The sequence below is a fragment of the Gavialis gangeticus genome, unplaced genomic scaffold (assembly GCF_001723915.1).
Source record: "Gavialis gangeticus isolate Ggan-Ray unplaced genomic scaffold, GavGan_comp1, whole genome shotgun sequence".
Taxonomy (NCBI): domain Eukaryota; kingdom Metazoa; phylum Chordata; order Crocodylia; family Gavialidae; genus Gavialis; species Gavialis gangeticus.
Window position 1 is genome coordinate 149,761,970 of NW_017729032.1, and position 12,036 is coordinate 149,774,005.

The 12,036-nt window shown below is 44.6% G+C and overlaps 1 protein-coding gene across 3 annotated transcripts in view; it reads right to left on the reverse strand.

Moving 5' to 3' along the window:
- Window positions 1-5,580: 5,580 nt before the first annotated feature.
- Window positions 5,581-12,036, reverse strand: part of LOC109303109 (interleukin-1 receptor type 1-like) — a 49,577-nt gene continuing 43,121 nt past the window's right edge. For all 3 annotated transcript variants that reach the window (XM_019525196.1, XM_019525198.1, XM_019525197.1), the window contains exon 12: window positions 5,581-6,417. In XM_019525196.1, the coding sequence (XP_019380741.1) occupies window positions 6,020-6,417 (398 nt within the window). In that variant the 3' untranslated portion in view covers window positions 5,581-6,019. The remainder of the gene's footprint in view (window positions 6,418-12,036) is intronic.

Sequence of the window (12,036 nt, forward strand, 5' to 3'; positions counted from 1 at the left end):
CCCCGCCCCGCCCCGCCCCGCCCCGCCCCCAGCGCGCCTGCCGGCAGCCGGGGCAAAGAGCCAAGGTAAGGCAGACAGAAACGCCAGTATCGCATTTATAGTGTGTGCGCGTGCGCAGACACACGCGTCCCTTCCAGCCCTCATTGGCTGTCATTCTATTGTAGCCAAATGGCATCTAATATATACATAGACAATGCATATTATTGTAGGACAGATAGATCTACCTAGATACACACTCACACACTAGATAGATGCGCATGCGTGCATACATATTATATGTATATTAGACACCACTTAGATCCAATATATTTTGGCTCCTCTGTGTGTGTGTGTGTGTGTGTGTGTGTGTATAACACATTGAGTTCAGATTTGCCTTTAGCTAAGCCAGATCACATGTACGTGTGCGTGTGTGTGGCAGTGCTGCAGTGGTGTAGTGCGCACGCGCGCACACGAACAGCGGGGATAGATAATCAATCACACACGCAGACAGACCTATCCAGACACACATATACATATACAGATGTATACAGACATAGACACACACATACGGCATCTAATATATATTGAAGTCAAGTGGGGGTCTAATGTACATATAATATTATATGCGTGTGTGTGCATGCATGTGTACACATGTGCTCCTATCTAGCTATCTTTTTATTTATAGATATGGTGCGTGGGTGTGTGTATTTTAGATGCCACTGCCCACTTAGAAGTGTTGCCAGCAGATGGAAGGAAGTTATTATTCCTCTACTCAATGCTGATGAGCCCATATCTTGAGTAGTGTTTCCAGTTTCTCTCCTCCACCACACCCTTACTACAGAAAGGATGTGGAGAAATTAGAGAGTCCAGCAGAGGGCAATGAAAATGGTGAGGGGGCTGGAGCGCACACACACACACACACACACACACACACACACACACACACACACACACACACACACACACACACACACAAAATATGTATATTAGATGCCATTTGGCTCCAAAAGAATCATAGAATCACAGCCAATGAGCGTTGGAAGGGACCTCAGGAAGTCACCTAGTCCAACCCCGTGTTCAAAGCAGGATGGTCCCCAAGTAGATCATCCCAGCCAAAACTTTGTCTAGCCAGATCTTAAAAACCTCCAAGGATGGAGAGTCCACCATCTCTCTGGGTAGCCTGTTCCTGTTCCTCCTTAAGAGAAACTTCTTCCTAATTGTCTAACCTAAACCTCCCTGGCTGCAGCTTGAGACCATTGTCCCCTGTTCTGTCATCTGCCACCACTGAGAACAGGCACATGAGCTGGATCAGGGCTGCAGTGGACTCTATTTCCAAGTGGTGGCAGGGAGGCATTTCTCAGTGCTTGCAGATAACCATTTCCCAGCAGCCCCCACCCATGTCATGGCAAAGCTAGCCCCCGCGGTGCCCTAACAGTGTGGGGCCAGGGTTTCCATGGAGAATCCCCCCAGCCACGCTGACAGGGCATGCAGCTGGATGGGCAGCTGCTCTGAGGCTGGGATCTTGCAGCGGTGACAGTGTGGTCCAGAGCTGGGGCAGAGCTGTGATCCGCAGCCTGCACGCCCGGGATTGTGGCTTTGCCCTGGCTCCAAATCACACGGTCACCACTGCACGATCCCAGTCCTGGCCGCAGAGCAGCTCCCTGCCCAACTGTGGGCCCTTTCAGCGCTCCTGGGACTGGTCCCCATGCAAACCCTGGCCCCACACTATCACAGCGCTGCTACTGGAGTACCCATGGAAACCAGCTGCAGCAACGGGGGCTGCTGAGAAATGGAGTCAGGCTGCCCGCTGGATCTGTCATTTTGCCCACCCCTGCTCTAGATCCATTCTCTTTTGAACCCCCCTAGGGGTAGTTGAAAGCTGCTATTAAATCCCCCTTCAGTCTTCTCTTCTCAAGACTAAATAAACCCTGTTCCCTCAGCCTGTCTTCAGAAATTATGTGGTCCAGCCCCCGAACCATTTTCATTGCTCTCTGCTGGACTCTTTCCAGTGTGTCCAAATCCCATCTGTGGGGGAGAACCGGACACAGTACTCTAGATACAGGCTCACCAGTATCAAATAGAGGGGAAAAATAACTTCCTACCATCTGCTTGCAACATTCCTTCCAATGCAGCCCAGGATGCCATTAGCCTTCTTTGCAGCAAGGGCACACTGCTTGCCCATATTCAGTTTCTTGTCCACTGCAACCCCCAGGTCCTTCTCTGCAGAGCTGCTGCCCAGCCAATCAGTGCCCGGCCTGTATCAGTGCATGGGATTGTTCGGTCCTAAGTGCAGGCCTTTGCACTTGTCCTTACATCATCACAGTGTGGGACAGGTACTCTGCAGCTGGCCTCTGTTTATGGCATCACTGACTGATGAGCTCCATAATATGTTTAACACATCACAGGCCCTCGCACGTACACAGGCTGGACCTTGTTCCGAACCACAGCAGCCCCCAGGCAGTGATTCCTCCAAGCCCTCCAGAAGAGAAAGGCAGTGACTCCTTATATGCTTGGGACCCCTCCAACAAGATGCTTGAAACTGGAAAAAAGTCACTCCTGGAGGATGTAGAGGGTTCTACTGCAGGACAGCACCCAAAGGTGGCACTGTTACACTGACCCATGAACAGAAAAAAAAGAGGCTGGGAAAACTGTTGAGGCCCCGACCACACATTACATATATTACACAGTTCCCAGGACAGCCGTGCAATATATTGAGACCAGCCACACATGCAAAGTAATTGTCATGCAATAAAAATGACTACCCAGCTATAAAGACAGCCAACCAGCTATAAAGTTACTGATCAAAAAGGTGTAATGATTCTATAATTGGTTTCTACCCCATTTTCATTTGAACATGTAGCAAGGTAAAAATTCATAAAAGAAGCTGAAGAAGGCACTCTGGAACCAAAAGAAGAGGAATTCTCTTCAGCAGGGAGGATTTGGGATTCAAGCCACAATCTTTTCAGGCCTAAAGACTAGAGCTCCCTGGAGAAACTGAGCCCCATCTGCCACTGTGGCAGGATGGCTTGGAAAGTAAGGCAGCTTTATCCATTGATAATGCAAATGTCCTTGGAATAGGAAGTGCTGTAAGGCAAAGTCACTGGAATTTGAGTAGGAGGCAACCAAGGGAACAGCAAAACAGAATGTACCAGCCGGAAACGAGCAGTAAACAGAAGAGATGCTGCATTGCTTCCACTACTTAAATGCAACTCCCATCACACTGAGGGGCTCCCATACTGCACTGTTGGGAATCCTCCTATGCCTAGTCTTGTACCAATGCAAATCCTCTATTACAAAACCCAACATAAGAGTAGACCAGCAATCCTACATTCACATGCACAGCTGTACTGTCACTGGATCATAAGCCGACTTAGTATTCTTATATAAGCCATCTGCAGGTGTCTTTACTAGCACCTGCATCATTGCTATCTCAAGTGGCACTGCATGGTGCTACAGCAATGGTGGGAAAGATCCCCAAAGTTTGGACTATAAAATAAAGCCAAGAGCTTTCACAGTTGTACATTTATTACTGATGCCAGTGAGAACTGAGAGATTCAACCCAGAGCAAGGTTGAAACACCAGCGAAAGACAGGTTAAAAAAATATCTGCTACTTCAGCATGTATCCTAACTCTCCCTGGATTAACCTAGTTGCATACACAGCAGTAAGTAGAAATGTAAGTTAAAATTCCCCATGAGCAACATTCTGCCTTGCCCTTCCCTTTTATACCTGTGGTATTTCTTCCATACAGATGCAAAAAAAACAAAGCAACATTTAGGTTGTAAGACTGCACACAAAGTACAATGTAATAATGAAAGCTCCCAAATCAGTGCTCTCATCTGCTTTTATATTATACATCAGTGACCAAAGTGGCTATTGCCAGAAGGAGATGTTGCCACTGATTTCTACCAACAGGTTCAGTTTCTATGTTTTAGTGAATGCTTAAAAAATTGAGAGCGCTGTCTAGGACTGGAAGTTATACATTAAAGATCCAATATCATCACACTAGACAAGTCAAAGGTCTTTCCAATGCAAAACACCCCTTTGGGCTACTGCTATTAAGAAGCATCAGTTTCTATGGCTACATCATTAGTTTATATGTGGGTGGCTAACATCAAATCCAGCACCACACACTGAACTCCCCAGCCTGAATGACCAGGTACCCGTTTACAGCTGTGTCAACTGCAGATGGCTTTTGATCTACATCCAGAATAGAACTTGAACTCAAAAGCCTCAATGAGATGCCTCAAACATAAAATTCAAGAGAAGTGTAGATAATAGGAAAGGACAAAAGATACCACCAGTGCACTAATATATACAATACAGTATATGTTGAAATTTAAAAGAAAAAACCCACAAACATGTCATCACTTGCAATTACTCAAATGAATGATGAAAATCATATTAGCCAAAATGAAAAAATCACATTTGACATATACATTAGTCTGCAAAAGAAGCAAGTTTATATATTCAGAAAATTCAGAAAATAAACCAAGGCATTTTCTATAAAACTTGCATCCAAATCATCCATAAAATATAAATCAGTGGACATCACATCTTTGACACAAGGCATCCCATACTGATTATTCTATATCCAGTCTATGAAAATATTTAATTCAGCCTAGGTAATCAATGGATTTGTAGAAAAAATATCTTTTAAGTAGTAACTGTAAACAAATTTTAAAAGTCAGATTTTTAGTGTCAGAATTTAGTCTTCTGTATTAGGTATGAAAATATCTGACATTCCAAGTGCGATGTCCATTGACAGTACTTAAAAGCAGACCTAAAAAATTCCATAGGGGTAAATTTGATAATTTGAAGTATGTATTTTAATATACATTTTACTAAAATGTGGGAAATTTGACCTTTCCATCTCCCTGTTCATTAAATGCAAATAAAATAATGTGGCATTTAGATTTTTACTTTTCAAAAGCCAAAGAGAAAATCCCACCTGCTTTACTTTGGAAATGTGCATAAGTATGTTTGTACAGCTCCACAGATTTTACCTTGTATCACTATCCACACATTAAGGGTCATATATACCACAATAGTTGAGCAACTGTATTTTGTAGAATTTGACTTTATTTTTTTAAAGCCAAGGTTAGGGACACAGTACAGAATTTTAGAAGCTCAGTTTTATTTTCAAAATGACTGTATATGGCAACTGTTACTAACTAGGGTCCAGCCATATGTGAATTTTAAAACTGGCCAACTGAGATGTGCCTGTGCAAAAACTTTGACCAATTTTTAAAGTGCATAAGTACATTAGAACACCCATACCCCTTAATGTTCCAAGTGCATATTCTACCAATGCTAAAAAATGTTACCGTTATGCAATGACCAAGAATGTTTTTAACATTAGACTGAAAAGGAATTTATAATAAAAAATAGCCTTGTAGCCTTGCATCACCTGCTGTTACAAGTACTGATCTAGAGACTAACTAGTTGAAGAGCAAGGGAGGATGTTAAGAGGGCAAAGCATTCTTTAATAGGCTAAAACAATGTTCCTTTCTTGTGTTCTCTTCTTCCTCCCCTAGGAAGATATCACAGTGATGTCAGGAGTACAAAGATTCATGTTGCACCAGACTAAATGAGGCAGTGATTAATAAATGGCAGCAACTGTAACATTTTATTTCAACCAAAACAACTGGCTTCAGGTATTAAAAAGTTTGGATATAAAACAATTTCCTTCATGTGTTTCCTTTTTTAAATTTTCCAAAGTGGATGTTCTAAAAATGCAAACAATATTTTCTTCCTTTACAAAAATGTTCTGTCTTCAAGAAGTCCTGCTGTGCTTATTACAGTGTCATCACTGCACTATTGATGTAACGATTCAACACGTGCTGCTGTTTTGGTCAGAAGAAAGGATAACCAGTCAGTCAGTCACCATTTCGTAACTTTAGAGGAAGATAATATGACATCTTCAATCCTCAAAGCCTCCAAATGAGATGGCCTGTATATAAACACATACACACAAATATCCTTCATTTAAAAGCATTAAAAATAGGACTGCTAGCAGCCATTGAAATTGAACATTAGTGTCATCTTTCCAATACTGGTGTTTGGAGAGAACTAAAAGTTTTTGGTAACAAATGTTGTTCTGAGAAAGCCACATTTGCTCTGGGTGGCATTTGGTATCGTACATTTTTCCAGAATGTTGTATTTGCTGAATGAGATCTCTCAGAAAAGTCCCCTTTCCATCGGATGGCCCCATGTTTTCCCTTAACATATCTGATGGATTCGGGCATGCTTGCGTAGTCCTTTATTTTACTGAGTTCAATCAGAATCACTTTAATTCCATCACGGATAAGAGCATTATACACAGCCAGTTGCTGTTCTGAAGTATCTTCTAACACATTGTAACAGGATGATTCTGGTATTAAAACAATTATAATTCTTCTGCTTCTGTGGATTGTTTCATCAACAACATTGATCACAGCTGTAATCAGAGGAAGAAAAAAAGATTTTCAACTCCTTCAGAAACATAAAGGCTGTTTGTTATTTTCCTGTTTTGGCTGCTTAAGTATCTAAACAAATGCCTGGCTAGTTTTTATTTATAGCTATTGTACCCATGACTATACCCAGCTGATCTTATTTACAAAAATAAAATGTGCTGTTCCACATGCAGTTTTGGCTGAAGCTACCAATTGTTATGAAACATACTGGAACCAGTGTCAGGAACAAGCCAAACATGTAAAAGCTAAAATTTCTATGAAAGGAAAACTAAAGCAAAATATTTGGTCTCTAAATTGTGCCCATCCCTAAGGCACAATTTTAGATGAATGCTCAATTTTGGTAGACAGTTGACAGTAATGCATTTCAAAGCAAAGGACCCTCCCCAAGCGCACAGTTTTGAGCAGACTCTGCTGCCAATATTAGAAAGCCCTAGGAATCGCACCCAAAACACACCAGCTGATCTATGCCACAGAGATGCACCCCATGGCTGCATCTGCAGTCATGCCAAAGAACAGCTGTTTTGTGATGATGACTGTGTAAGTAATTCATGACTGCTGCACAATAGCCACACAATGCTACTGCGCAGTAGTCCCATGACAACCAACATGAATACTCAAGTAGTAAAATAAGTGCTCTATGTTCCTAAGAAGGTCTTCTGCCACAGATACGGCTTGAAACTTTGGTAATTTAGAAATGCTTTTACAACCCTAAGCAAATTGCTAGACTTTGAGATTAACTTAGACTGTTAAATCAGAATAGAAAAGAAAAACAACCCCTCTTTCTGCCCCACATGGAGTATCATTCCATTAGGGGTGCACTGATAGAGATTTTGGGGGCCGATACCAACAGCTGATATATTTAACTAAGCATATTGGCTGATACTGATCCAATTTCCGATACAGCTGTGTGCAGCTGGTAAGTCTGTTGTTGTGGAAGGGGAGGTGCGGGGGGACGGGGACAGATCAATGCCCCCTGCAGTGAGGGACTGAGGGGGCAGGGGCAGGTGCTGCCCAGCCAGGGTGATCCGGGGCACAGGGCAGAGCTGCGGCTTGTCAGGTGGGCGGGGGGGTGGCTTCCACTGCTGCGTGCACCCCGGTGGGGTGTGACCCTGGATCTGCATGGAGCGGGCGGGCAGGCAAGCTGCATCTGCAGGCTGGAGCCAGAGCTGCTCCAGGCTCTTCTTGGTGGAAGCTGGGCTTGGGGCAGATGACAGCAATGCTAGAAGGGGGGCTGCAACCACCCCATAGCCCTACACCCGGTGCTACCACTGCCTGCCCAGCGCAGCCCCGGCTCAACCCCTGCCTTCCCTCACATGCTGGGAAGAGCCGGGGCTGCACCAGACAGGCGGCAGCGGCACTGGGAGTGGGGCTACAGCAAAATTTGGGAGAAGCCCGGAACAGCCTCAGCTTCAGCCAGCAGCTGAATCTCGCCCACCCGCCCCCGCTCTGCACAGATCCGAGAGCACAAGCACCACCACCCCGTGCCTTTCCAGGGTGCACAGTGACAGGAGTCGCTCCCACCCGACACAATCCCGTGGACAGTCCCCAAGCTCTAGTCTCCAACCCCTGCCCCCCATAGACTAACCTGCATCCAGCTGCCAGGGCTGTTTCCACCACCCTGCCTGGCTGTATGCTGGCCACATGCGTGTGCACACACATATACATGTGACACCCCCTGCCTCCAACCGGCCTCCCCCATTTCCCCAGCCCTAAGCAGCTCTTTGCAGGCTGGAACATTGCAAGGGGAAACCCATAGTTTCCAACTGTTTTCTTTTTTAAGGAGGAAAATCCGTGTTTTTCTCCTTAAAGAGAGAAAATCTACACTTGTCTCCTTCAAATGAGAAAATCCACATTCGTTCCGCAACGAATAGAAAACCGGTATTTCTATTAATAACACAGCAGCTCAGACATGGCTGCTTCCGGGAGCCACTTTGATAGGGGGAGGGGAGGAGCAGCAATGGCAAGCCCAGCCACAGACCACGTGAAGCCCAGAAATGGGAGGAAGGGCACATCTTTGAAGGAGCGGCTGATTCATTGAGGAGTCGTTAGGCCACCTGCTGTTTTCCTCTTAGGCTATGAGTACTAGTCCCCCTCCTTGCTCTTGTTTGCTCCCCCTCTCCTCCTCCTTGGTACTCCCTCCCTTCCTCCTGCCTGCCCTGCCACCTTCTGGTCCTTACCCAGGCACTGCAAGGGTTCCCTTCCCCCCCTCCCCTGCCACACTGCTCCCACCTGAGCTAAACAATAACTGGTAAAATTGATTATCACTCATCTTATTGGTTAAACAATTAATAATTGAATCTTTCACATCCCTAGCTAAATACTTAGATTCATCAAAGGTATATATTTACTAATAAACTTGTAAAATAATATCATGCATCAAGTACGTGGCCCCTAATAAAGAGGTGAGATTAGGCTGGGATTATAAGGAAAAATCCTCTTTGGGTTACCCCAAACCACACATCACTGGCACTGGCGGACTCTTCTGAAGAAATCTAAGCATGGCACTACCTGACCCAAAGCTTGGTTTTCATGTGCCAGCCTGCCAACTGACAGCCCCCAGATCTGTGTGCTATTTACATTGCTACTGATAAGAAGCTGCTTTTAGGCTACGATTATGGGGCAAAATCCATTTTGGATCACCCAAAACATCACCACTGAAGGACTCTCCTGAAGAAGCCTGAGCAGGTCCCTGCTTGAAACTGAAACTCAGGTTTTTGAGTGCCAGCCTGCCAGTTGACACCCACTCCATAAGGCCTGTATGCTGCTGTTCTGCCAGGCGCTGGACAGTAGTAGAATAGCTGTATACAAATATAGGGGTTTTACACCAACTTTCAAATTTATCTCAAGCCCCAACCCAGAAACTCAGTAACGTAAATTTGAACTGGGTTGTTCAGACCCAAAATCTAAACAAACCTACCCACTCACAAGCAAGTGTTAAATTAAAACAGGTTTATTACAAAAGAAAAGGGGACCAAGGGTACACCCTAAGCAAAACCTTAACTACTGATGTTTAACAGTAGCTCAAAATTGATCACAGTCAGTTAGCAGCAAAGCAAACTGGGGAGTCACCACCTAACTCAGTTACTGCTGGGGGTCTCCACTGCTCCCCCACACTGCTGGGAGTCTCTGTCACTCCTCCATGCCTAAATTCAGCTCTTTATTCTGGGCTATCTACATAGCACACAGACCTGGGGAGCCTGTCAGTTGGCAGGCTGGCATGTGAAAAATCACCCTTCCAGTCAGGCAGTGCTCTGCACAGGATTTTTCAGAAGAATCCCCCAGTGACAGAGATGTGTAGTTTGGGGGTTTTGCACCATAATCCCAGCCAAACTCACCTCCTTATCCATGGCGCACAGGCCTGTTGGAGCATGAACTGACAGGCTAGCAAGCAAAAACCACGCTTCAGGTCAGGCAGGGGCCTGCCCAGTCTTCTTCATCAGTCTCCCAGTGGTAGAGACATATGTTTTGGGGTGACCCAAAAAGGATTTTGCCCCAAAATCCCATCCCAAATACAGCTCCATATTCAGGGCAATGTACATGGCACACAGCCCTGGGGGGCTGTCAACAGGTCAGCAGCTACTCAAGATATGGGCTTCTGGTCCAGCAGTGCCCTGCCCAGACTTGCTCACGAAAGTCCCCCTCATGGCAGAGATTTGCTTTGAGGTGACCCTAAAAGGATTTTGCCCAGTAATCCCAGACTAACTCAGCTCCTTATTCAGTGTTTTGTAACTAGCACACAGGCCTGGGGGGCCGGTAGACTGGCTGGCTAGTATGCAAAAAATATTCAGGGTTACATACACAGCTTTCAGGCCTGGGGGGCCGTACCTTGGTAGGTTGGCATGTGAAAACTGTGCTTTGGGTCAGGCAGGAGCCTGCCCACACTTGTTCAGAAGAGATCCCCCATGATGGAAAAGTGTGTTTTTGGGTGACCTGAAACAGATTTTGTCCCACAATCCTAGCTGAGATGCAGCTCCTTATTCAGGGCAATGTACATAGCACACTGATCTGAGGGCTGTCCATTAGGATACTGGAACACAAAGACTGAACTTCAGGTTGGGCAGCACCCTACCCAGGTTTCTTTGGGAGAATCTCCCAGTGGCAGAGACCTGTGGTTTGGGATAACCCAAAAAAGGACTTTCACCCATAATCACAGCCCAAATTCAACTTCTTTTTCAGTGCTATATAAATACACACAGGCCTGGGGGGCCATTGGTTAGTAGGCCACCATGAGCTTCGTGTCAGGCTGGGACCATGAGCTTCGTGTCAGGCTGGGACTTGCCCAGACTTCTTCAGGACAGTCCCCCAGGCATAGAGACATATGGTTTGTGGTGACCCAAAGTGGGTTTTGTCCCATAATCCCAGCCCAAACTCAGCTCTTTCTTTGAGGCAATGTGCATTGCACACAGCTCTGGGAGGCTGCCAGGTGGGAGACTGGCAAATAAAAACCAAGCGTCAGGTTGGGATGACTCCTGCTCCGACTTGTTCAGAAGCATTCTCCAGCCATGGAGAGGTGTGGTTTTGGGTGACCCAAACAGTATTTTGCCCCGTAATCCCAGCCTAATCTCAGCTCTTCATTCAGGGCCATGTACTTTATATATGATTTTACATTTTAATCTTAAATATATATTTTTTATGAAATTCTATGTCTTTAACATGCCTAATTAATTACTATCAACCTTTAATTGTGTAACGATTAGCTTTGAAAAAGGAACCAGGAACCAAGATTAAGGAACTGAGACTAAGGAATCAACTTCAGTCTCATTTGTGATAGGAAGTGGGTCCAGTCATAAACACTATACTTTTTCTCACATAAACATGCACATTTTCCCCAAAAAACAGTCACTGGTAATATCAGTGCACATTATATGCAAGAAATATGGTAAGAGCAGGTTCTGCTGCTTACTGGGAAAAGCAAAAGTAATCTGCAGTGATCCACAGGGAGCAAAACAATGATCAGGCTTGGTTCCCTAGCTGCTGCTATTCAGTTACTTACTACAAAGAAAGATTTTTTTTTCTCTTCATTCTGCCTTTCAAAAGCAAGGTGTGTATTTTATTCTGTGTTGTATACAAGAAAATAAGATATTTCCTGAAATAACATTTATTCAAACAATTTGCAGTTAACAGATGTGGAATTTTAAACTTCATTCTTAATAATCTTAGAGTGGCCCAGATAGTTTTGTAAGCATTACATAAAATAGTCCACAAGCAAGTCTGAGTATCTCCACACACCCCTTTTCCTCAGGAAACCAGTAGATTTCTCCTAGCTTTCAGCACCAGGTACCTTTCTGTACCTTAAATCTGTCAGAATATTTTTTTTAAAGGATTTCTCCAGAATTTCTTTTATTATAAAGACAATTGCAGAACATTGTTCTGATCACAGTGACCTCATGATACTGAGGAAAACAAAATCTGTGCATATCACATTTTTCCAGATGAACCACTCATGTTTTATTTGCTCTGCATGGGCTTCTGCCAGAGGCGAAAAGTAAAGGGCATTTCCACCAGAAGTATAGACACTTTATAGTGATTTGCACACCATATGCCCTTCCCACCATCCTTATTTTCCACTTGGTTATCTCTCGTCAGCCTCAAGGATTGCTCCT